Source organism: Paramormyrops kingsleyae, chromosome 23 (assembly GCF_048594095.1).
Source record: "Paramormyrops kingsleyae isolate MSU_618 chromosome 23, PKINGS_0.4, whole genome shotgun sequence".
Taxonomy (NCBI): Eukaryota; Metazoa; Chordata; class Actinopteri; order Osteoglossiformes; family Mormyridae; genus Paramormyrops; species Paramormyrops kingsleyae.
This window is the reverse complement of record NC_132819.1, coordinates 13,248,984-13,275,836: the sequence shown is the minus strand read 5'-3', so window position 1 is coordinate 13,275,836 and position 26,853 is coordinate 13,248,984. Positions and strand designations below refer to the sequence as shown.

Below are 26,853 nucleotides of genomic sequence, written 5' to 3'. Positions count from 1 at the left end.
CTGTTAGCAAAACTGAAACCGTCAAATTTCTGGGCACCACCATCCAAGAAGACCTCAAATGGGATGCAAATATCACCTCCATCACTAAGAAGGCCCAACAGTGCATATACTTCTTGCGTCAGCTAAAGTAATTTAAGCTGACGCAGAAGCTCATAGCTAAGTTCTACACGGCTACAGTAGAATCAATTATTACGTCCTCCATCTGTGTCTGGTTTGGTTCTGCAACATCGCACTCTAAGAGGAGACTACAGCGTATAGTGCGATGTTCGGATAAGATTATTGGCCGTCAGCTCCCCCCTCTTGAAGCACTGTACTCATCTCGGATGAAGACCAGAGCCAAACAAATAATATCTGACCCTCCGCATCCTGGCCACTCCCTTTTCCAGCATCTTCTATCCCAGCGAAAGCAAAGAATACGATCCCTGAGCACAAGAACAAATCGTCACCTAAACAGCTTCTGCCCCCAGGCCATCGGCCTTCTAAATAAGGACCCATGAAAAACTGTCATAATGGAACCACGCACTGTTCAAGCTTCATTATCATATTTTAACTAATTGAGCTCAGGCACTGCACCTATGCTCTTTGCACATTACATCCACCCATTATCTATTTATTTATATTGTCCACATGCTTGACTCACCATTGCACATCTCCTGTAAAAAAAAATCCTTGTATCTTTACTTTGAGATGTTTATTTGTATGTATTTTTTATGTCATGATACCACCCGCACCAAAAGAAATTCCTTGTACTTCTCTGTACTTGGCGAATAAAAAAAGATTCTGATTCTTAAGTGCAGAGCTGTAAATTACTAGCCTGACAGCGGAATATTTTTTTTTTTAACTTGCGTAGAGATCATTATATTGTGTGGTTCATACGTTTCCCTTGGAATCAATAAAGCTAATTTTAATATATTTATTTATTTGTGTTTTTAATTATCAGTACAGCGTAACGGGGCAGTTAGACTGTTCCAGTCATATTGTTCAAAGCTGTTTTATTTAAAAGTCAGCATTTAAAAAGTGGTTATTCCTTGTTTACCAAACTGAAAAAGTCACGCAACAGAACATCTTTTAATTTCTTTATTTTAAGTCATCTTTTAAAAATACAAAAAAGTTTAATACATAGTAAGAAAAACAACAGTAATAATATTCACATACACAATTAAAATTTACTGTATAATCTGAGGAATGAGTTTCAAGTGATGTTTACCGTGGATTTATCAATGCAACAAGGGTACTGGAGAAGCACTTTGACACACTGGTAAACTCAAGTGGAATAAACACTCAAGAGAGTTGGACATAAAGAATTTTACACTTGTGCAAAAAATCTCTTTATACATACAGTCAAATGTGAGACACGTGCTAAAATTTTCTTTTTAAAAAGCCAGTTATGCAGTTTGATCAGCTATGCAGTGCTCCTGCAGAGTTAATCAAACCACCCTCTCTCTATTTCAGCTAGTACGTCTGTCAGACTGAACATTTTGGAATGAATTTCAATTAGCCTATTACGGTACCTGAAAATGTCATTTGATAAGCGCGGTGTATGTGGGAAGGAAATCTACACCCACGTTGGTTTGGGCTCCCACTCTGGTTAGCCAGATTGAAGCATATTTGAACCACCTGCTACATGAAGTATGCAGGCCATTATCTCTTATTACATGTGCTTTTAAGAGAAATATTGCAGCTAGTGTTCATGATCTTTTTTTTCTGGTCAGTACATCTATCAGATGAAACCTTTCCAAACATGATCGTACTAAATTCAACTGTTTATGTAGGTCACTCCCTGTGTCGATCACTTGGAATTGCATGCATGCAGTAATAGACAAGAACAATAGCATTCCCGCAAAATCAGAGATTTTCATAATAAATTAAAAGTAGCATAAAATTCCTCACGAGCAGAGGCTGAATTTGAATATAATTACCGCATCGTACCAGCAGGTGGTGTTGTCTAAAAGAAAATGACATCCACGGGGCTGAAGGGGGGGGAGGGCGGGGGGGTGATGACTGCTCAGTTCACATACAACTGTAAAAACAGGAAATTTATCAGCCTTGTCTGAGAATTCAAATAAAAACAAAAAAGTAAAAGCAAATAAAAACAAATCTATATTTCGTTGAACAAAAAAGGACAATTCAAATTCACACAATTGGGGAATACTAAAAAAGAATGAGCTATAAAAACAGTACATTACAGCAATAGTTGTTAAAAATGTACCTTCTTCATTTGACTTTAATAAGATCAGCTAAACCACAGTATTCACTAACAGATCTACATGAACTTAAATTTTACATGTGGACAACAGACTGTGGACCCTCACACAACAGTGTGACCAGTCAACACATATGTGACATGATCGTCTACATTGGCATACCAAATAAAACTACACTGTTTTTGAAAAGTGAGTTCCAAACTTCACCTAGAGAAAAAAACCCACCCCCAATCGGATTAGTGAGGACACACAGAGGCCCTCCAGTGTTTCGGATTACACTTCTAGACTGGGAATTATCAAAGAGGGAATCTTGGTAGAAAGGCAGCTCTGGGATCTCAAGTGCAGGTGTGAGATAAACGTAATTAAACAGTTAAGGGTTCGGGGAGCCCCGCCTTTCTTTACACTGGAGTTAATGCGCTGCATCAGTCACTCTGCATTCCTGCTGTCCGTGCGGCCAGCTTCTGTGTCCACGTGGAAATAACATTTATGCTTCTTAGAAATGCATCCCTTTCCATCAGTTGCTTAAGGAGCTGTTTAAAATGTACCTTACACCTCCTAAATGCATTTTTCATGGTAGCAGATAAGACACCAGACTATGCTGCGAGAACGCTGAAAAATGCAACACAAACAAGCCCATTGTGCTAACCCACAGTGGTAATGTGTTTACTTCCAGGATATAAGATAAGGCAGGTAATGGACTCAATGGCACCTATTTGTCCCTCAGTGCAGACAGCTACTGAAAGCAGTAAAGGATGGCTGCACTCTTAAAGGGCCAGTGCACAGTAATGTGACAGGCGCTTGTGAAAAAGGACAGCCTTCCATCTATGTGAAAAGTTGGTTGAATTCATTAGTGTAGCCTGCCGACGACAGCGTGGCTGATTCATTGCAACCAACGGAAAGACAAATTTATGATAACATAAGAGGCTGTGTTCCTGCATTAAAACAACTACTGTGCTGAAAATAAGGATCCCTGGAAGGGAAGGCTTGCTAGAGTCACGATAGGTTCTTGGATCGTTAAAATGGTTAAAAAAAATTAAAGCTTTACATAACCGTATTGTTGGTCCCGAAAACCAATTACAGAGAGGAAACTGAGATACAGCTACCATTTGGAGCTAGAAAAAAGAGCAAGATGCATCCGTGTTAATTGGAAATTAAAAGGCGTTCCTCATTTAACAGTTAAGGTTCCTATCAAAACACAAAAACAAAACAAAAAAACAATGCAAATCAAACTGAAGGAAGGCGGAAGTCTACACAGTTCCAGCATCATGTTGGGGGGGGGGGATAGGTGGTTAGGCTATCAGAGGGGCTGGAAGGCCTGTGGGGGTGTGCGCAGTTCCACTCCGGGCCTTGCAGGTCAGTCTGTGCACCCGGACCTGGACCTGGACCGGGCGGGTTGGGCCCAGCATTATAGAGTGATAACTGTGCCGTCCTCCTCAACGCCACCGGGGGGCAGTGCCAGGCTGTGCCGGGGGTCTATGCGCATGGCGCTCAGGATTTTGTGCAGGCTCCCGTTGCTCTCCCGGAAGGCGGGGCTACTGCCATGGTCCCTTTGCAGCCTGAAGGAAGGGCTAGCGTGCGGCACACCATTGAGGCTGGGTTGAGAGTGGAAGGAGGCCGTGGAGATGAGCGAGGGGGGGCGTTTGGGGGTGCTGGGCGAGGCGGTGGCGGGGGCCGGCTGCACGGCCTGCGAGCGGGAGGTGGCCGAGGCGTTGGAGCGCCGCGACGGGCGCTTGATGCTGCTCTCGATGACGATGTCAGACTCCTCGTCACTCTCTAGCTCGTCGCCGGCCAGCCCGTGCGCCCCCAAGGAGCCAGGAGGTGGCGCCGGGTAGCCGGCTGAGCCACTACTGTCCGTGGACTGGCCCGAGCTGCGGCTGCTGCGCACTACGTTGTTGCGCTGGTTCACCGGCTTCACCGTGACGATCAGATTGTGGCTGTTGGCGATCATCATGTCCGTCACCTGGTCCAGCGTCTTGCCCGTCACCTCTATGCCGTTGACTTCCAACACCTCGTCGTTGACGGCCAGCAGGCCCGTGCTTTCAGCCAGGCCCCCGGGAACCATGCGAGAGATGAAGATGCCCGGAACCTTCTCCAGGCCGTGCGGCGTGACCCGGACGCTGGTGCCGTCGCGGATGTAGAAGCCCAGCGGCCTATCGGAGCCGTGGCGGTACAGACGCACACGGCGGTGGGACTCAGGCAGGATGTCCACGTCGATGATGGAGGACACAGGCCGGAAGTCCTGCGGCATCCCGATGCGTATCTGCGGCCGCTTGCGGTTGACGTCGTTTCGTAGCGTCACCACGGCCTTCTTCCGCCGCGTCATTGTGTTGGTGCCGAAGTTGCTATAGTCGACCTCCTCTGCAACACAAAAAGGAGTAGGGAAAAATGTTAATGCAGATATGGTTCAAAAATCACAGAAAATTCCTTTTTGAAGGAAAAATGCACTGGCAGGGGAAGTGGACCTTCTGTACCTGGAATCCAGAGTCGACAGAACCCCCGAGGGAGGCTCAGTGGAGACCCACCACTGAGGGACCCGGTTCAGAGAGTGAGGGACAGGTACGCATTATGATGGGGAGTTGGGCTCACTCATGAGCAGCAGGGGGACAGGGCTAATTGGTCACAAGAGCAGGAGGACACTCGAACCCTGGTGCAAAGCACAAAGCTCCAGAGGGCGCTAGCCCTGCACGACAACTCTGTGCCCAAACACGCTTACGTGGTCAGCACGTTACAGCCAGGTCTGTGGGGGTGCTGGGGTGTAAATGTGCCTGACTGGAGGAAGAACGAACACCATCGCTCTTCAGCCAAGTTTCTGCAATAGCAGCACATTCCAGCCCCGCCGTGCTATTCGATCTCAGGGAGCCTCCCTCATCTGTTCCTGTGCGGGGCCTAGACCACGGCACCCTTGTGTGTAAGCCAGCAGATAATCTGTTTAAGAACAGTCGCCCCCTACAGGCTGAGTATGCAACAGCACAGTCTCAGCAAAATGGCCCAAACTCATAGAATCCCTTTAAGCCGGAACATTCTTTACACCGTCCCTTTTAGACCCCATATTTACAAGATGTCTTTGTCACTGCACAATGAGATGACGTTTGGATCATCCTGTAGAAACCTAAATAAAAACTACTACTATTATTTTCCCCCCGTTCCTCCAGAATTCCCAGTAGCAGGAAATACGAGCAAACAACCAGCCTAGGTTGACTTTGGAGATACGCTCGGACTTGCCCTGAAGCTGAATCATGGGAAGCCATGCGTGCTGACTCAGGCCAACATGCCGTCTGCAGTGACTCAAGTAGACCTGCCGTCAATGGTGAGCTCACAGAGGCCCTACAGGCATTCCCCGGTGTCTCACATGAAAACACCCCGGCTCCAGGGGAGTGTTGTAAACCGTACGTCGGCAGAACAAGTAGCTGGTCATCAGTGACCCTCCCTCCTTCGGCTCATGACACATAGACGAAACCCAAGATGTTATGTTGCCGGGAAACTTTGTTTTGAATCCCGCAGCCCCTCATCAAGCGCCACCTTTTCATCCAACCCTCATCCCGCCACAGAGGAAGCCCGGGCGCAACAATGCGAGAGACAGCGCGGGAGCACGGGCCCCAGGGGTCTTCCGCCGTCTCCATGGAGACGGGGATTAGTCAGTGCTGTCGACTCGGGGTCATATGACCTCCCCCACCCAGAGGCCCACTGCTCATCCATGGATGGACAAGTACAAGGTTCACAGACGGAGCATTTGCCGGCGTTGGCTGCCCGCCTGCCGCCCCGGAAGGAGTTCCCTCAGATTAGGGGATGTTTTTTTTTTCGTGAACCGTGGCTAATGGACACAAAAGGCAGGAGGCGTCCTGGGCCACATATTGCCCGCTACACTAAGCCGGGATCCCACCAAGAGAGACGGCCTCCACGGAGCGACATCAAAGGCCTGCCCACCTTCACTCTCAGCCCTTACCGCCATCGCTGTGATTAGATCCAGGCCTGTTTTTCACTGCGTGCTGAAATCTGTGCCACAAGTGCGAGTCGCTGATGAGAAACACATTTCCGGCTCTCGGGGGCCACACTGCACCCCTCCGCCAGTACCCTGCCCAGGCCTCCCGGGCCGAAACCGAATACACCTAATGGGGTGGACGTCTTGCTCCCGGTACAGAGACCCGGAACCGAAATGGGTCACGTCCCAGAGCCGCTGCTGCACCGACCCCATTGGGTTTCCGCTCGAGTTCTTGCATACAATGGATGGCAGGGACCCTGTCCAGAGAGCGCTTGCCCCCTGGTGGTTACGTGTGGAAACAGCACCGGAGCTGCCCAGGCTACAGTCTGATTCAGATGGGTGCTGACACACTAATCCCCCCACCTCAGCAAGGCATGATGGGAAAGCAAATGCCAGCTGACTGATCAAAGGCTGGCTGGCCATTTTAGCGCTCCAATGGAATGGTCCTAAGCCTCTCAGACCCTGGGAACAGGCCTGTTGGCAAGGGGGGGGGGCAGCTGTTTACTTTTACAGTTAACCTGTTTCTAGTGCCTCAAATTCACTGTGATCCTGCTCCGCCAGCCTGCGGATCAAAGTTAATTTAACGGTTCCCTGATAAAGGGGCCGTACCGACAGGAACTAAAAACAAGCAAGAGATTATAGTGAACATGCAGGCGCAGTAGCAGTGCGGAGGGTTTAAATCAGGGCCTGAGCTCAATGTAAAGCCTCCCACCTCCCTCTCATTGACTGCCAGTGCTACCCCACCCCCCGACTGGAGACCGGGGCACAGAGAAGAGCGAACAGACCCGACACACCAGGCGTGCGTGAGCGTGCACAGGGCTGGAATGCGAGGTCAAGCACGTGGCCCCCCTAGGGGTCAGGTTAGGCCACATGGGTCAGAGCACCACAAAACCGACGGGGCCTGCGCCCATCAGTCGGTCCACCGTAAGCAACGCGAGCCACTAGCCCGTAACTCGGCGACCAGAGAGCAACCCGGTGCACACAGAACCTCTTCAGCTGGCCAGTATCCTGAAGGGTTGACAGAGGGACATCCGCCACGATCACGATATACATGCAGGGAAAGTGTTAGCTTAGCACGACGCTGATCAGGGCCGCATCTGTTTGGATGCTGATTAAAGGGGCTGATCTGGCATCAGTTATGGCCATTTGGTGTAAAATAACTGCTAAAACTCTCTGAGAGAGAAATAGTGGGAAAAAAAAACGGAGCAATAAAAAGCTTCAGGGCCAAACAGCACTGGTACGACACGTCACTGGTACGAAAGAGGCCTAAGAGGCTAATCCTCTGCGCTGTGTCCCATTAGCGCACCCCAGCTCTCTGGGACACTAAAGCTAGCGTACCCTGACAGTGAAATCACCTCTACCACTTACACACACAACACCCCCCACTCTATACCCTCAGGCAGGTGTCCAGAGGAGGGGCTCAGGAGACAGAGCCCGTTCTGGGTCAGGGAGGTACTCGTTGACCCTGAAGACCCAGTAGAGCTGGTTCCTGGTGGTGGGGGGGGGGGGGACGGGACATGGTGTCACCTACCCTGACATCACACACAGATTAGCGTTAGCTTGCTATGCAGCATCCTTTGTGTTGTTTCAGGCAAGGAATAAAAAGGAAACGTATTCAGAGCCGTGAGTACAGTTCCATGGGCTCTTTGTAAGACAAAACACAGGGGTGCGGGCAGCGTGTGCGAGGGGGACGTTAATTATTCATCTGTGAGTGTCTCACACAATAGCGGAGCCACGGATAAATACCCGCTGTCTGAAAAGGAGACAGCGGCTCTCTGTCCTCTCTCACTACCCTCCCTGTTTTCTAGGGGTGGATCTCACGTGTCAGACCCAAACTGCCAGGGACCGAGGGGGGGGGTGTACACTGGTGACGACACCCCCGAGGGCAGGAGCTGACGAGTGGCCCTGCCAGCGAAGCCATAACTCTGAGGCGTGGCCCCAAACAGCCCTTCTGATCGCCCTCGTTTACCAGGTGGCTGCCTGCTTTGGCCCAGCCTGGAAGCTTCCGGCATTATCCAGAAGACGCGGCCGTGACAAGTGACCGCCTTTCATTTCCTGCCTCGGACGTGTTAAAAGGAGCCCTCCGGTCACATATCCTGGACTCGTCACACGTACGGAGGGGCTGGCGTGTGCAGTGATGCAGGCAGATGCTGCGGTAGGGGGCTTGGCAGGCCTCGGAGCGCGGAAGGGGGGCGCTCCTGGCTTCCTGCCGGCCAGCCGGCCCTGGATGTGCTTGCTCTGCATTTCCACCCCCCCCCCCCCCCATTAGCGGCACGGATCACATCTGGAAGCATTCAAGGCGTCCGTGCTGCTGGGAGGAAGCGCTGCGCCTGCGACGGGCCCCGTCTCCACCCCCCTCCACACCTTACGGTTCCGCCGTGTCACCTTCTGGACCTTAACAGAATCCTCCATCCCGCAGGTCGGTGCTTTGCCGCGCTTCCAGATCCGTCAGGTGACCCCTGGGTCGAGGAGACGCAACGTTCTGGGCGGAGTGCAGGCTGGGGCTCCAAATGTGGACGCCTCGCGGACCAGCGCCGCCAGGAATTCCGTCTCTGGCACAGGAAACGGGAGCGACGCCAAACGCTCGCCGAGCATGAATATTCATGCCGCTCGCCGCTAAAATAGCTCTGCGACTGGCCGCAAAAAGTCCCGAAAAACAAATGGACGTCAAACACAGCACTTAGGGAGAAGCTTGTTTACACTGAATGACAGTCAGGAGGCACAAAAATACCCTGGGCAGCCACAAACGGACACACACACACACTGCTTGGGTCAAACGCGGCCCGTCTGCTGCAGAGCCAGACCACCTTCCAGAGAAGTGCCTTGTATTTGCGTGACCCAGTCTGCTTGCTTGTTTGTGATTATTTTTGATTTACACTTAAGGGCCAAAACAACCGTGTCTGGCTGGACCGTGGTGCTCGGAAGCTACAGATGGCCGTGCGCAGGATTTATCTGGTTAGGTTTAACAATGATGGAACCTGCAGACGGGACCGATCCAACAGGCCAGGTGGCGATAGTGGGAACCACATCGTTTGGGGAACACATGAACGAATGCGAGTGAGTCGCTGTAGATGGGAGTGGGCGATGGGCATTAGGGACGTGGGGGGGGGGGGGGGGGATCTGAAAAACACAATTTTTTATGCAGCCCCATTCAGAAGATCTGTTTGTTATCAAACGTGGGCCACAAAAAGACTAGAGGGCAGGATACTGCTTTCCATGGGTTTACAGCTGCAAACAGAACAGCAGATAATGCAGTTCCAGAACATTCTGGACCACACAAACCATACGCAATGTACCCTCCTAAATGGGATTATGGTTACCTTAAAACACTCATAAATCAAAGACAGTCCTTCAGCCACCTACAAGACCAGCCTCTGGGGTCAAGGTTCGGACCCCCAGCCCAGAGTCGGCAGGGCTTCTCTCCAGCACAGAACCCTGTCCAGAGAGGAGGGGTGGGGCACGGGCCAATTGCATTGACTCTTTATTGCTATGGCAACAGCCTGACACAGCCAATCAGAGACTCAAGTTCTGCAAAAAAATAGTCACCAAATAATCACCAAAAAAGAACTGTAAGTGCAATCTTTCAGTGAGATTGCAGCAAGTAAATACATTTAGAAGGAGAGGCCATGTTTACAAATAGCGTCTAAACACTAAAAGCAGATGCCGTCCACAGGCTTGTTCTGGGAAACGGCTGGCAAGGAAAACATGGCCTCTGTAAAGAGCCGGGCCACACCTCACCGGCCCGGCACCTGCCGCGCACCAGGCGGGGGCGCTGCAGACGCCACACGGGGCCTGTAATTACAGACGCACAGGGACAGCCGTCGGGATGAACCCCTCGGCAGAGCGGCGGCATTCCGTCCCACTCCGTGGTTTGCGGCATCTAAAGTGTCCTGTGGTCGCTGAGAGGGGCCTCCGATTACACGGTGCCGGGTCACCGCGAGGGGGCAGCCGGTGACATGGGGGACGTTTACGGTGACCGGGGCTCGAGGCACACGGCGGCCTGAGCAGCCGGCCTCTCCGCTGCCAGGGCCGCCCGGGTGACGAGAGGCGACCATCCGGTGGAGTCACGCGGCACGGCGTCTCAAAAACAGCGGCGACGTTGAGGAGAAAACGAAACAAGAGCTGGTGGCGTGGGTAAACACCAAACGATCTGTGAATTGGGCAACCGTGGCACAGGCCCCGACAGGCCTGGACTGGCGCTCGAAGCGCTACCTGCCCACGCCCTCTGCCGGGATCGTAAGTGGCTCCCCCCCCCCGCACCGCCTTGCCCATATCACCTGACCTGCCCTGACCTCCCTGAAGTGTGTTCTCTCCCCTAGCCTGGCCGTTGAGGCTCTGACCACCTCCCCCCATCCCCTCCCCCATATATCCCTCCGAACAAGAGTAACAGCTGGGGGGCGGGGGGGCTCCTGGGAACCAACCCCTTTGAACCTTTGCCAAGATTGTCATTCTAGACTGGATCACAGTTTCTTTCATTTCATATCTTGTATTACTAGAATATCATGTCTTGTTAAAAATGATAATAAAAGTCGTAATAACTACCAAAATAAAACAATAAGGGCAGCAGCTGCCCTGCAAAAATGCGGGACTCTGCGCCAACACGTCCAGCTGAGTAACGTTTCCCATCACGCTCTGGGCGTGCGCCGGTGGCGTAGCCGCGCGGCGTGGCGTGGCGCGGAGCCGGTCTTTCCATGTCGCTCACGCTCTGGCGCTGATTCAGGCTGATGTCATGCGCCTTGTCTACCTGCGGAGATTCACACGCCATCCCCTGTCTCAGGGCTACATGAGCGGCGCGAGGCGATCGCGGAGAGATAAGGGTGTTGTGGGGGCGGCGTGATGCTTGATTGGCGGCACAGCGAGTAGCTGAACGGGTGAGGGGCGTGAGGCTGCCACCCATATGCCACGTAGGCGAGGTGCTCTCAAAAGAACATACCATTCCAGATGTGCGATTAGACGAAACGTCTGTTTTGCCTGGACACCATACCTCCTCACACGGTGCGTGTGTATTGACACATGCTTATGTCTAACACGTTCTGAAATAACAATGGCGACTCTTGCCATTCAGGGGCCCGCACGGGCGGTATACAATTCCCTTAAAGGCTCGACCCATTTATGTTAGGTAGCAAAACCCGAAACTCAGGAGACGGGACGACATCACCCAGACCCCCCTGGTGGGTCCTGCTCGGGCGTCCGAACCTGGAAGGAAGATGCTGAAGGCAGGAAACGGCGGGAAGGAAGAAGATGAACGTAAGCAGCCTTAAGCGGTAGGGCACTGCAGGTGTGCGAATCGTATATGCATGACGACACAAATAGGACAACGCAGAGACGCTGGGATCAAACGAGCAAAAGATGGGCGTTTGCAGAAGTCACGGAGGGATAGAAGACTCTTCTCCAAAGCTGTAGCAGATGAATGGCAGATGAATGTCCAGGGGGCAGACTAACCAGTCTGGCTAACCAGTCTAGCTAACCAGTCCACCTGTGTCAGCTGGTAAGTCTTTCCCAACCGCGAACAGGATCGGTGAGTGTCGTTGTCAGCCAAGCCTGACATCTGCGGCCCTTTTATTGAGAAAATACCGGTTACTTTAGCTCTGCTCCTTTGAATAAGTCAGCAGGTCAACAAGTTTACTGCAGCTAAGCCACTCCTTGCTGCGAAGACCTTCAGACCGTCTTAGCAAACCGGCAGCGTCATGCACAGAGGCCATGCTGCTCATTAAGGGTCGTTTGTCAAACACTTTGCACTCAAAATTGTTTTCCCAAAACACAAAGTAGTTAAATAGGTCTTCGGACCCCAACGCATACGCCATTCTGGGTAAAAACTGCATGGGACGACGTCAAACCTCAAGGAAAATCTGCGTCTCGGTCACCTAGGTTGCAGTTTTGACAGACGGGCAATTTACGGCTGCCCCAGAGAGGGGGGGGGCAGTAGTGTGGTCAGCGTAGCCTAAGATCAGCAGGGTAACTGGATGAAGTAAATAACAGTTCCTAAACGATGATCAAATTATTTCCGATTCTGGAAACACTGCGGATTCACGGGGGATGCAAAGTAAACAGGCACGCTGATGGCCACCCCCGATAAGGACCCTCGCGGGGAACCAGGAGGGCACAGAGATACCGCTACGTGACATCTTACACATTTATTGAAACATTTAACGTGCTAAATAATGACCACAGAAACCGCCATGCAGTAATGTGGTTGATCAGGTCTGTCCGAAGTGGCCCCATTCGATCAGCTCACGGCAAGGCTGCGGGGAAGGCACTTTGAAGAGCTGTGACTCGCTCGAAGCTCAGCCAATCAAAGCTCTCGCTCAGTCAGTCTTGTGACACAACCACGTTTCCAGGTAACAGGCCATCGGGCTAGAAAATGGGGACACTGGTTTCCAAATTCTACCCCCAGGCAAAATCTACTGATTCTTTCGAAACTGGCCTACAGAATATGTGACGTCACTGAAGTTTCCTACAGGCTTGTCTTGCACGTTTGTTGCCACATATCTTTCTGGAAAATGCCAGTAATGCTCGAACAAACAAACAAAACAGTCCCGAATAACTGTTTTTCTGTTACGCTACCAGCGAAAAGTACAGAGACAAGGTCCCTCCCCCACCTAGTTTGGTATGACGCGACAGAAAGCAGGACGTGGGAGGCGGTCTGAACATGGGGGGGGGGGCTGAAGCTGGATACGGCTCTAGTCCGTTAACGGCTTACATTGCCTTAAGTTCTTTTTACATTTAAATTAATATTCTTACTTTCTTTGATTGCACTTTATGAGAATCTCCATATGTTACCCCCCCCCCCACATGCTCATACGCCTCGTACCTCCAAGTGGCACTAAGATGTGTGGCCCACCCAGAGCCCCCGCCCGCAGGATGCTGAAGCCTGCATCGGACGCGGACTGCTCCCCTGTAATTACCAACGCTCAAAATAACTGCCGGCGTGTTTACAGAGCGGCATGCTGCCCGCTCCCACGCCGGGCCCAGAAGCAGGCAGTGTGGCCAGGTCGGGGTCCGGCCGGGGCGGGGTCCAGCCAGGGCGGGGACAGGGGGGCCCCGATGGGGCCGACGACCGTAACCTGACCCCCAACCTCAGCAAACGGTGAGCAAACTGCTAGCTAATCATCCTCAGCACTCAGTGATGAGGCGCCCGTGCTTTTATTGTTTTTACAGCAAACGGGTAATAAAACAAGCAAAACAAAGCTGTTTCATCAAAAGTAGACTGTACCGCAGCCAGCAGAATTCAGTTATTTAAGGTTATTGCTAATCTTAGGCATTTTGACTGGTAGTTAACTGGCTGTTTGCGAGCAGCGTGGCTAATGGCAGCAGGGAAGCCCATTAATGCCAATCATATCTGCTTTTAAAATATATATTTAGGATCTTTATACCTGTGCCTTACCACACCCTATGCTAGATTGACTTTCTTCCTCTGTACAGAAATTACCCTTTAAACCAGGAGTGCTTAGAGAGGTTAGTTTGACAGGGAGTGATTTATCAAGACACTTAACCAGTCTAATGAAGGTATAACATTTGCAAAGCAACACATTAAATAAGCATAAATATTACCGTAGTGTCTTACTGTGCTATCTGGTCCCTTTACATCAATGTAATTAAAGGCAATACTGGAAACGATATCCCTTTTAAATGCAACTAAATGCCAGTCGCATCCTCCACGTCTTCTGGGAGGGGCCACGGGGTGTGGTGCGGGGGGGGGGGGGGGGGGGGGACAGTTCGGGTGACAGGCAGAGGGCCTGGCCAGGTAGTGGCTTTCACTGCTACATGGGAGTGTGTGCGTGAGCGTGTGAGAGAGACGAGAGAGAAAGAGAGAGAGAGAGAGAGAGAGAGAGAGAGAGAGCACGTGTACATACAACACAATCTATATCAAAGCCCAAGCTTCACTGACAGACAGATGACGGATGAAAGGTGACACAACTAGATGACACAAACAAACTTTTAAAGATAGAGGAGAAACCCTTAGTGCCCCATGTGACCTTGAGCTGCACACAGGCACGGGTCAGAGTCGGGCCCCTGCTTTCCAGCCGTCACACACCCGCTGAACCTCTGTGTGCCCCCCAGCCCCCATGCAGTGGCGTTCACGCGGCTGGCAGAGGCGTGGGGGCGCCGGTTTGCGTGCACACGGGAGGATGGTGTCAGCAGAGGCACACGCCTGGTCATGCCCGGGCCGCAGGAGCGATCGCATTAACTGAACAGAACATGCAGTATCAGCGGCAGCACCGGGTCCGCCCCCTCCGGCGGGGTCTGGGGGGCGGGGTCTGGGGGGCGGGTGGGCGCCTGCCTGTGTACAGCAGTCTGACCCACTGGCGCTGACTCATGTCGTCTGGGCTGCTGGGCTCCTGATGCCTTATGCACCAGATAGGTAACCACAGCGGCAGATAGGGGGCGCCACCTGGTAAGGGGGGTGGGGGAGCATGCAGGGTATTTATAACTGCAGAGGGCATATCTCTCCCCCCCCCTTTCTTTACCCCAGTCAGCTGTACTCATGTGACCCAGAAAACACCGGAACCACAGCACAGAAAACAAGCAGAGGCCGTCCTCACGGGACAGCCAGGCCACAGATCAGGACGGGCCGGGTCACCCGCTTCCCAGCCCTGGCTGCGGAACTGCCTGGCCAGGGGGCACACATGTGGGAAGCCCAGCCCCCCCCCAAACTGGGCTGAGGAACAATAAAGCAAAGAACAAAACAACAAAGAATTAAAAAAACGAGTGAGCTGCACACCTCGGCAGGTCCGGGGAAGCCATTGGTGCTGGAGAGAAAGGAGGAGGGACCAGGGGGCTGTACTGCGATCCGACAAGTTACCCCAGTAAGCCAGTAACCCCGCTTCGCAGTGCAGGCCACAGGTCCGCAAAGGGGAGTGGGAGAGCCCATCCAGCAGCTCAGCACTCTCCAAGCACAACAAACAAGCTTAATGAAATCAAAACACAATCCCTGGTGCACGGGGGGAGGACAGGACAACGAACCCCCCCCCCCCCCCCCCGCGACCACGTCCCTCGCGCTCCGGCGAATAGCCGAGATGCTTGTTTGAGCTGAACACGTCACCCAGTGTAAGCCCCGCCCCCTGAGCCTGCGGCGGCCGACGCCAATGAAAGCCGTTTTATCACGTAAGAAACAGCAAATTAACAGCCAGCCGGCAGCACTGTCAGCCGGATGGGGCGGTGCTCAGGCGCTTCCTCTTTCCTCGGGTTTCGATCACCCCCCCCCCCCCACCCCACAAGTACACCGTTATACACGGTAAACCCCTTCTAGGAGCAAAAGGGGGCGGGGCCAAGGAAGGGCAGAGGTTGGCGAGGACCTCACATCAGCCGCCCGGTTGGCCGATTTCCCTCCGGCGAGCCAATCACAGGCGCCGCCCGTGAGCGGAGGCATCTGGAAGGCACCTGCAGGACCCGCCCAGTCGCTCTCACGGACTCCCCAGGCAAGTCGGGGTGACAAGCGAGCGCTGGCGACTGCCAGATAGGGGGGGGGTGAGGAAATATTGGAAAGATAGAGGGAATTTTAAACTATCTGGAGGGAACTGGAAATGTGTCACGTGTGCTGGGAAAGTCAATAAATAATAAAAAAAAATACTAACAAAGTAAAATGCTAAAAAAACAAAACAGTGACTGATATACTGCGGGGTCGCAAAGGACAGTGAGGCAAAAAGACAGGCAGCAAGGTGGACGCCAACAAGCCACCTAGAACGCTAAAAATAAAGTTGAGGTCAAACACTATTGACATTCTGTCCAGCCCATAAGTACCGGTCTGCTGGATTTACAGCCTGCTAATGACCTCGTGTAAACTGGAGGATGCAATTTCGCACTGTGACGAGAGGGGAATTCCCCCCCCCCTCCGAAGCGTACACGCAGACACATAGGCAGGCCCTGTACAGACAGACGCAGCCTCGGTTTGGCCCCGCGGAGACCTTCTCGGCCCAAAGATGGCCGCCCTCATCCTGTCATTGGCTAACTGGATGTCTGGGCCGTCACGCAGCAGCCTGGCAAACGGTGCGGCTCGGCTGTGGCAAACAGCTGGCCAGATGTGCAGCTCTGCAGCTCCCTCCCAGCTGCCGGCCGCTGCCTCGGCGGCCAGGAAGAGCGAGTGAGAATGTAACCGTGTGGCGTTAAGCAAAAGCTACTTGTCCAAAGCCTGGTATGTGGGATGCGGAGGGTGGGGGGGGGAAGCAGGGGGTAACTGTTTTGTTAATTGGCCTTTGGTTTTCATGAAACAAAGTCAGCAAATTGGCGTCATAAAGTCAAACGCCCCCCAGAGAGACGTGGCTATTTAGGATTTAAGAAAATGAACGTGAAGGGAGAGCCAAATTTATGAGGGCAAGTTCTCCTCCAAGGATAACATGTGGGACGGGTTAGGGTTATGGCGGAGGAATGCCATTGAAGATCCGGGTAGGATCGCTTTCTCAATGGCTGTGGAAAAACGTAAATCCTGACGCAGAAATCCCCAGCGTAAAGACGCATCAGGTTGATGCAGGGAAACAGTCACCGGGCCGCTCCGGAGGCGGTGCCTAGCCGAGATTCAGTCATTCTCCGTTCAAGTTTGTTGGAGGGTCCTCAAAACTACACTAGGTGCCCACTGTAATGCCTGACCAAAATCCAGGCAACACTATAAATGATCCCTGTTTAGCTGCCAGTCAATTATTTGTGTTTTATAGACCTGACACGATGGAGATTAAGGGCCACATAAGATCAGTGCAGGTGAATGAGACCTCCAGCAGATCCTCATGTTAAACGCATCTCCGCTTCAATTTAGAGAACAATCCTCTCTGGTGGACAATGCCTACTGGCTGTGGGTATAGCAAAGACATGACATCCTCCCCCACCGCCCCACCCCCATCCAAGCCCCTACATGCACATGGGCCAAACTAGGCTACTAGAAACCCAAGCAGGACCGCATGACTGAAAACGCAGGAGGAGAACATCTGGCAGCATCTCCCCCCCCCCCACCCCAGTGCGAGGCCTGAGAAATCTGAGCTGGGGCAGAAGGGCAGCCCCCAGTGCACGCATTACCCCACCCTACCCCCCACCGCCTGCACTAACGTCTACATCTGAAATCTTACGGCTAAACCTCGTGAAGAGGTCTCACAGTACCAAAATCACACCTTCACCGTGAGACGTCCTCGTGAGGAACAGCCTGTTACATTTACACTAAGGGACTATTCCTCGTGAAGAGGTCTCACAGTACTGACAACACAGCTACATTTAGGCTATGTCTGTACTAATGCATTGAAATTCCAAAAGAAAAGATCTGCATCCACAATAATGTTTTGACCAGCACTGAAAAATACAACTTCATTCCTATGAAGAATAACCAATTAGGAAAAGAGACATTGAAATGAAGAGAGCTAATCAGGAAAGGGTCACGAGCCAAGTACAAACCAATCAGAGCTCACTGATGTAGGCATAACAAAGTTTTTCACATTTATGGGCGCCCGCACTAATGCATTTACAGAACGATTAATTAGCACTGAAATTTCTCTGCTTCTGGGGAAAATGCGGTAAAAAAAATAAAAACTGCGTTACTAAACGAAAACGTATTAGTGCAGACATACCCTTAGACTAACAGGCTAGGCCTTCAACACCTGATAGCAGGAGATTTGCACATTTATCCACGGAGGGTACCCTCGTTAATCTTTACTCTCTGTGATCCTGTGCCTTCCCACAATCTTCCAAGCTTATCTGATGTCCTCCATCTCGTCGGCTTGTTTATTCACCATTAGTTATTAAAGGTTTTACTAAAACAAGCAACTCATACAAGTTAAAGAAAGGATGGTTTGAGTTACTGGCTACCAGGAGTGGAAATGGCTCATGATGCATATCTATCAATGTGTAGTCAATGGCTCTGGGTGTATCAAACCCCATGGAACCCCTACACAGCTACCCCCCCCCCCTGCTTGCTAGTGTGTTGTGGTGACAAACCACAATGCTGCTGTGAGACTTTAAGCCAGGGCTGGGAGGGAAAGTGGCAGAATGAGACCCGCAGGCAAGACGATCTGGAGCAGCCATGGTTCCGGTTCCCCTCCCGCAAGACCATCTCATCGGCAAAGCTGGAAGCTAACAGCTAAGCGCTAAAGACTATCCGACACCATCACACAGAGTCCCCCTTTGGGGGGGGGGGGGGGGGGCGCCGTCCTGCACAGGAACCCAGCACTTGCTGCCAGACTGTCCTCGCCTATCCACAGCATGGGCCTCAACATCGACTTCCGTTTCTTTCTTTTTTTATTTGACTGGAGAACAGAAAAAAGTCCTACAACAACAACAACAACAACAACAACAATACAAGAGCTTCGAGAGGAGAAGAGAAACACAGCTAACAAAGTAAAATGCTAAAAAAAACAAAACAGTGACATGAAAAATACCCCTAAACAAGCGTTTACGCTTATAAAGGAGTGTAAATACTAGAGGGCAGGATGCCAGAGAGCTACCCCAGGACAGACAAGTGTGAGGCATTTCCCATCAGGGACGGGGGCTTGAGAAAGGTACGGCCTCTCTACTCGACCGACCTGCCTTTTAACCCCGTAAGTGCCAGGGAAAGGAAGATGACAGCATGCGGCGGGCCCAGGCCAGCCTGCCGACGGGCCCGATACCCGCCAGGGACCGCCTCTGATCTGGGCGGGACATAAGTCAGGTATAGTTGGGCGGTGCTGGGATTCTTAAGAACAAGGAAAGTGTGAGCGTTACTCAGCCTGCAGAGAGTGTGAACGCTTAAGCCAGACCTCAGGGGTGTAACGGAGTGTGAAAAGGCCTCCTGCACTGTAGGGGGCACTGCTGGCTGGCTGGCTGGCTGGTTTAGAGTATCCCAGGGCATTCCCCCTCCCCCCGAGCTGGGACCTGCCCAGTACCATGGGGAACAGATGGGGCCAAACATCTACGAAGGCCTTTAAAAGCCCAGTACCCCTGCATGACGGTGACAGACAAGGATCAAGAGGACTTCCCAAGATGCACCGGGGCACCGACTGCCTCCGCTTCGAAGCGCATTCACAGTCCCAAAGCAAAGAAAGCCATGACCCTCATTCCACAAATTACACAGAATTCTGGGAGAGATGTCAAACGCACATGAGCAGTCTCTCTGAGGTAAGGTTACATTCCAGTGTCTTCCTTCAGGGGCAGCAGCGGGTCCTCATTCCCCGCGTGCCGGCGTCCCGCCGAACTCCCTTCTGCTAATGTTACTGGATCCCTTAAGAACATTCCTGAAAAGATGTGGTTAGCTGGTCCGGCCTTTTAGAACGACTTTTAAAATCAGCCCTCTGATGGCGGCCGGTTTTGTTTTTAACTGAACTGAATATGAGCTCCAAAAAAAAAAAATTAATAGTGCAAATGTAACAGTAAAATAAACAGCATTCCTCTTCAGGACAGCGCGATTACCGCTGCTCCACGGCAAGCGCTCTCCCTCCCAAGAAGCTCATGTTTCTGTTACTCAACGCTGAGGGAAAAAACACACACACACACACACACAGCCATCCTCTGCGTCCGGCACCCAGGCACACTAACCGCGAATAGTTCACCAGCCCACCCTGACCGCACGCTGCGGGGTCGACCCCGGAATGCTTTTCACGCGGCTTTTCTTCCCGTTAGCGGCCTGGAGTTCTCCACACCGGCTCAGGGAGGCGCTTGTCCCGGGGGATAAACAGGAAGATGTAGGAAATGTAAAAAAAAAAAAATGCCCCAAAAAGGGGGGCGACTCAGGCTTCCGCCAGGCCATGGGGATGAAACAGCTCAGCCATAAACGAATCCGCCGCTGACCTCGATTAGATCCGCACTTCCCCTTGCGAAGGCCAGCTAGGACCACGGGCGACTTCCTGTCAGAAGCTCTCATTCATGCGCCTGGAGATTAAAGCTACTGGGCTTCCATTCGGAAGCACCACTCCCCCCCCCTTCCCCCGAGGCCCATTATCTACGGCCAGACGAGCCCATGCCGCTTTGGGGCAGGTGGGAGATGAATGAAACACAAACAGGACGGAGCTATCACTGCAGGGGGGTGCAGAGGGGGATGACCTGGCGTACGTGGGCCAGATAATCCACTGCATGTCCTTGCGGAGGCCGCGTAGGTAAAGTGTCTCGCCTAACTGCAGGGGGCGCCACCACAGAATTTCGACACGCGCATAACAGAGCCGTCAGCTGTCGTACGGAATCACAATATTCCTGGATTATTAACAAAACAACTCATAGAAATAGTTCTGTCAGCAACGAGCCTTTGTTTTAGCCAGGATGAGAAGTCTTTGAAGGGGCCCTACTGGTCCTACCGACCAAACAGAGAGGATAGGCCAGAACCGGAATTAAGCGTTTCTTAAGGAGACCTCACCTTGTCTCTGGATGAAGATCCGGAGCAGGGGGTGAGCGGACGTCACAGCCTTGCAGAAGTTGTCGTCGTTGTTGATGGGCAGGAGGTCTCCGTGCACGTCGGCATACCCGATCATCACCTCCATGCTGGCGATCCGATGGATGTGCAGGATGAGCTTGTAAAACTCGTCAAACTTCCCCGGCTTCTGCCGGTCCACGGAAAACCTCCGGAATTCTGCCCCATACTGTGGAGGAGAGAAGGTGTCGGATGTTACGGGTGACTCTTGGAAATCCGGACTGGTGAGCCAAGTCTCACAGACTGCAGAGGGTCAGGGTGAAACTGCGAAGGAGACGATATTGTCTAAACAAGGGATTTAGGGGAAAAAAAAAACAGCTCCTGGCCTCCAAACCCGAAGGATATGGGTCGGCTGACCACAGCTGGAGGCATCTTCTCATCACACACGCTGCCAGCTGTCCACAGCAAACCTCAGAGCCCCTCACTCAACTTCTGCATCATTTATTTACAGACAACCGTTTCCTGTAAACAGTCGACCACACCACAAGAGAGAAACCTGGCAGAGTGAAAAGCACGAAAAGGCAAAATCCACCCGCGTTCAGCCTCAGCTGAGGCTGAGAGGAAGCTCACGTCTGAGGCAAAGGGGAGACATAAGGGTGGGGGGGGGGGGGGGGGTAGGCAGAGGGCACATCGACGGCCAGCTACGCACTAGCTGTCACCTTCTCTCACCACGGGAACCTGACCGGCAAAGTCGGCACGCAGAATAATGCGAGTGTCGCACTATAAACAGATACAACCGACCTGGAGCCGTGCGGGAGAAGGAGAGGGGGGGGGGGGGGGGGATGGGGGTGGTGGCAGAGGACAGGGTCGACTTTGTTCTCACAATAGAAACAGCACATTATTACGCTGGTAATTTGCGCATGGGGCGGCTCGGGGTGATTACCCCCCGCCGTGCCCCGAAAACGACAGGCCCGCCCCGGTGGAAAACAGCGAGCCTTTATGAGAAGAAATGTCAGCAACGTGCCAGGGCTGGGGGGGGGGGGCACACATGCGTGCAAACACACACCGCACTCGCTACTCTGTACAGAACCCTCAGACGGCATCCCGAAAGCCGAAGGGACAAACGCAGAGGTGCCTCGGTCCTCAGGAGACGCCGGGGCTTCGGCCCGCTCCGCTTACGATCGGGTTGGGGAATAATGCATTATTGTTCTCGTGGCAACACGACTCCGACCACATTATCGCACATGAGCAGTAGCTGGGATCAGGAAAAACCGTTAAATAAACACGGCCGGGCCGGCGAGAGATGGCCGTTCCTGGCATCGAGTCGGTACGGCACGCTGCAGTTTCGGGGGGAGGGTTTGAGCCGACGTCCGGACCGGACCCGTGTCTGTGCGGTCTTCGACCTCTGGCACTCTTCCACGCAGAGCCGGCCTCAGGTTTCAGCTTACAGTAACACAGAAAGCGGAAAAACAAAGACAAGGTCCCGACGGCGTCCCAGACCTGCTCCCTCCCCTTGAAGATGTGAAAAACACGAGGAATTAGAACAAATTCATGGACTTTAAGAAAAACAAGTACAAAGACCTTGTTCATAATCAAACAGGACTTTTCTTTTTTAAACAGAATGACCTTTATGAATTACCCCATCTGCAGAACTTAACAGTGAATACTGTGTCATTCCAAACTATTTCAGTAAATAATAATAGGGGAAAAAAACTTCAGTCTGAGTTTATTTTATGAACAGGTTTACATTTCAAGTCGTCCTTGAACTACTACTGCATCGGCCCACTGCAGCCAAAATAACATAGAAGCCATAACCACTACTAGCGAACACAAATCAAATTCAGGGCCATTAGGCGTCACCGTTCAGGTCAATTCTATTCCTTTCCAATTTCTATTCCCCTCCCTCAGGCGCCATTGCATACCAGGATTCAGATCAGTTCTGTTCCAATTTCCAGCCCAAGCTATTCAGGTGCCACTGAATACCAGAAGTCAAGTTTCAACATGGTTACAACAAGTCTCTCTCTCCTCAGATACAGGCCCTGCAATGACAGCATGCGGCAGGCTGCAGTAACACCGGCAGGTTCAGGCAGGCATGCGGCAACAGAAAGCCTGCGCTCCACATCTTTATTCTTTCAAATGTGAACTTTTCGTCTTACACCTTGACAGCTGCCTTGAAAACTATCCTTAATCTGCAAACACTCTACATTCAAGTGGAAATATAAGGGGGTGTGGGGGTGAAAAAAAAACATGGATCTGTGTTGTCATGGAGATGGGGGGGGGGGGGGGGAGTAAAGCATTTGACAGACTAATTGGTGCCAAACTGCATTGTGTAAGAAGACTGCGAGAGCTATTCCTAGGCAGCGCCGGATAGACCGAGGGGCATCACAACATCTCAAAATGCCCTTAAACACTCCTGCATCACGGACTCTGAGCTCACCATAGCTGCATGCTTCCTTACACTGACATCACACCTGCAGCCAGGGGCGCCGCTAAGGGGGGGAAAGTTGGGACAATTCTAAGGGCCCACGCCCTTTAGGGCCCCCCAGAGATCTGCTTTATTAATAATAAGTTACCGTAGGGGGGCCCAACCTCATATTTTGTCATAGGGCCCAAAATTGCTAGCGGCGCCCCTGCCTGCAGCACAGCCCAGGGACAAACACCGAGGCAGACACATCCATGTGGCAGGTCACAAAACACAATCACAACAGACAAAACAGTAGCCCTTCACACGGAGAGGCACCCAGCGTCTCCCTTAAACAGATCAGGAGAAAGCCACTTATATAACTGGCTGTCACTACAGCAGGGGAATCTGGCTGTGATCACAGTGCTCAGGAGACCCAGAGAGCATCATGCCAAAGTGAGGGAATGTCCTTAGTCAGCTGTTTCCGAGCCTCACTTCAGGTGTCGACTCGATTCACCGTTATCTTGTTTTAAACTTTTTTTTAACTTTTTAAGTCTTCAGTTATGGCTTCAAAACCTGAGTTTCCATTCCGTGTAATGTTTGCCTTCTCAACCTTGATTCCCCAGCCCAATTCTCTATCAGAATTGGCATTTTAACCAATTTAACGCCTTTTATATAAGAAAGGTGGTTGAGCGAAGCATTCATACAAATCTACAGAAAACGTCTGTAGTGTACAGAGAGAGTAAAGTGGCTCCAGTAGAGATGTGCTTCTTGGAGAAATACAGAAAGTAGAGCTTTATAGTTAAGCTATCTGCTTTTTTCTGAACTAAGAGGCAAAACAGGCTCACTTTAGGACAATAATTGAGAAAAAGTTACATTTACTTGCTCTTACACGAGCTCCTTCATATTAGTTACAAAGTTACTTCTGAAAGGTCTCTCAAGAGCCGGACAACGGACACCGGGCTGTCAGTTAAATTATGGCTATGGCATATACTCACCCAGAGGGAACTGCAACCAAGGCATGTCACGCCTGTATAATAACCCCTTCAAACACGCCAAGCACCGGGCTGTTCATCTGATACTCAGCTCTACCCCAAATACACCGTTTTACAGCAAAACCAGCAAGCAAAGACTGCAATGAAGCGACGGTGCTTTTGCATGGGGAAACTACTAAAATGTCCGCCTATTGCACGTCCAACACATGCATCCGAAAGTCTAAACTTAACGCTTTTGCTTTGTAAAGGAAGTACACCTTAAGTTTTTAGAGGTAAAGATCGGGGTGGCTATCACATTGTTCATGGGCGACAGATTGGGAGGGGGCAGATTTCCCCACTGGGAGCCTAATTTTACGTCCCCCAAACTGAGTAAACCAGAGTAAAACAATTGCTGCATAACTGTTTTTCTGTGACGAATAATGTACCGCGAGGATGGCTGGCATACAGCGCGTGTTTCAGCCGGAGCCCTGCGCGTCTGGTGCATTTCCAGTTTTTCAGGAAAATCGTGGGAGTTCAGGAAAAACATTAGCAGCAGAGATGGACCTTGAGTTTTCCCAAGCTGGCGCGCGACTTAGCCCAAACTCATGCATTCCGCAGAAAATACACGCAGGGCTTCTGCTCTGCTCCGACGCATCTTGACTTTCCAAAAAAAAAAAGCACAAGTTTAATCGATTCTCACACTCTTACACTACCTATACAATGGAATTCTCATAAAGTTTACTGCCTTAAAAATACCCAGACCTCCCGAAATCGTATGAGCAAGTTCGTTAGTTTTCACTGCGGTAAACGTGGTTTCTGTCCGTACTTTTGACTAATGCTGCGTTTTGATCTCATTAATCCGCTTTTTAAAGCTGCCTCTGCTAGCATGAGCTATGAGCGACATCTGAAAATCTCTACACGGTCGCCCCACCAACAAACTAAAATAGCAGATGACAAAGTTGAAATAGCAGTACAAAACATCTGAATGCCGGATCACTCGATATAAGCCGCTACTCGTGGTAAACTTACCTTGCTCTTAACTTCAACCGCATTACAGTCCAAGTACCGCAAGGACTGCGATTTATTAAAACTCCGATTCATTTTCACTCCCTTTTCACTGTCTCTGGGTCGCCCGTCGCCCTCTCCGACACCAAAAATAAGGGGAGTCGCCAATCTATCCACAAAAAGAGAGAAGTTTATCAAAGCAGTACTCTCGGTATTCCTAAAATCCGTCCGACTCCAGTCCAGGGCGCTGTAATCTTCGGCAGAACGGCACAAAAAAAAACGAGCTGAACCCGCCGCCTGTGGATGGGGGAGCGGGTGGTGAAGTTTGCAATGACATCACCGATCCGCCGGGAGAGGGCTGCCCCGATCCAGCCTGGGATGGGATGGGACGGAACGGGACGGGACGCGATGGGATGGGACGGCGGGGTGCAGAGTAGTGGGTCCTCCGCTGCGCCAGAGGACGCGATCCCGACGGGGCGCTTCAGTGCGGGACTCAAAGTGGGGCTCCAACCCCCCTAAAAAGCCCCGCATGTCAGCATGTGCCTTATGCGAGATCGGCGCGGTGTACAGCGCGCGAAGTGTGTTTTATTTGCATTTTCCAGTCGATAAGTTAAAATAACAGACACTCACAGCTTCTAAGATGGTCTATATCAGAGTGTTGAATAGTGGAGCTTCTGGAAAGGGAGACGTGGGGTTGTATGTAAATGTTTGCAATGTCACCCCGGTTTAGAGTGATAATATCACACCCCGCAATGAGATGCTGTTTTTCTTACAAGAAAGTAACCCGTCTTTCTTTCAGGCCTTTTTGACGATTAGTGCTTTTCGACAGTCCTTAACTAACGTTAATGACAACAGCAGCTAAAAAGTTATCTCCGCCACGCTAATATATATTTTTGTTATTTAATAAATCATACCATGTATTTGATATGGACTTTCAAGGTTTGTTACGTTACATCGCCGCCAAGTGGGCTGTCGGTGTTACTGCAGGCTGCACCTGCACCCCTGAAGTACACTTTATGGCTCACTATGTATAAGGTTGCAAGATAGTGTTCCCGCTCGATGAAACACTGGATGAAAATCAACGTTTTTCAAAATGCCCTGAGATATACAACATAGATAGACATAGAAACACTCTCCCAATCCAGGCCAACTGGCTAGATGTTCAACACATCCTGGACTTTGGGAACTGGAAAAATATAAAATACTCCACTTCTATGCTGGTGTCTCCTTCTTTCCGGCCCTGGGGCCAAGGTGGATTGGGACAGCACTCCTATATCGTGTATACCAGTTTAAATATCAGCATTAATCATTTGGCTTTTAAAGAGGCAGTGTCCCCGTTACTGCTTTTTTGTGGTACTCGCATGATTATACACACCATACCACAACATGTCCCTTAATTGGGTCTTTCAGAACATTTGTCCCATCCAGGGGCTTTGTGAGAACCAAATTTGCGGGTAGGTGCCATTTGAAAACCTCACAATACATACAAAACACATATGCAGATATTAATGTTTTTGAAACTTTATGTAACTATTATACATTCAAATGGTCAGCTAACGGTGTTTGCTGCAGCAATGTTAGCCGTGAATGTCACGATGTAACAACTCATTGATGATGTGTAGCGTTATCGGAAGATGACGGGAATGACGACGCTTAGGGGAGGGGATTAAGAGATGCCATCTGACGGAGGAAGCTCACTTATTGGCCAGACCACCCTGACCGCACGTTTAACAACCTGTTATTCATAGTCAATTTAGGCAAGTTATTGGTTGACCGAATAATTAATTTATACAACACATTTTTAATAAAATATTAGGTAGACAGCTCCAGTTTCCTCCCACAGTCCAAAAGCATGCAGGGTAGGCTGATTGGCGTGTCTAAAATTGGCCCTGTAGTTGTGTGAATGTGGCTGTGTGAATGTGGGTGTGGCTGTGTGAACGTGGGTGTGGTTGTGTGATTGTGTGCACCCTGCAGTGTATTGGTGCCCGCCCAGGGTTGGT

The 26,853-nt window shown here is 51.2% G+C and overlaps 1 protein-coding gene across 1 annotated transcript; it reads right to left on the bottom strand.

The window, feature by feature from the left end:
- Positions 1-1,062: 1,062 nt before the first annotated feature.
- pard6gb (par-6 family cell polarity regulator gamma b) lies at positions 1,063-25,204 on the bottom strand. The gene is made up of 3 exons (XM_023812054.2): positions 24,878-25,204; positions 20,480-20,702; positions 1,063-4,562 (listed from the first exon to the last, which is right to left on the bottom strand). The coding sequence occupies exons 1-3, from the start codon at positions 24,947-24,949 to the stop codon at positions 3,610-3,612; spliced, it is 1,248 nt and encodes a 415-aa protein (XP_023667822.1). The 5' UTR covers positions 24,950-25,204; the 3' UTR covers positions 1,063-3,609.
- Positions 25,205-26,853: the final 1,649 nt, after the last annotated feature.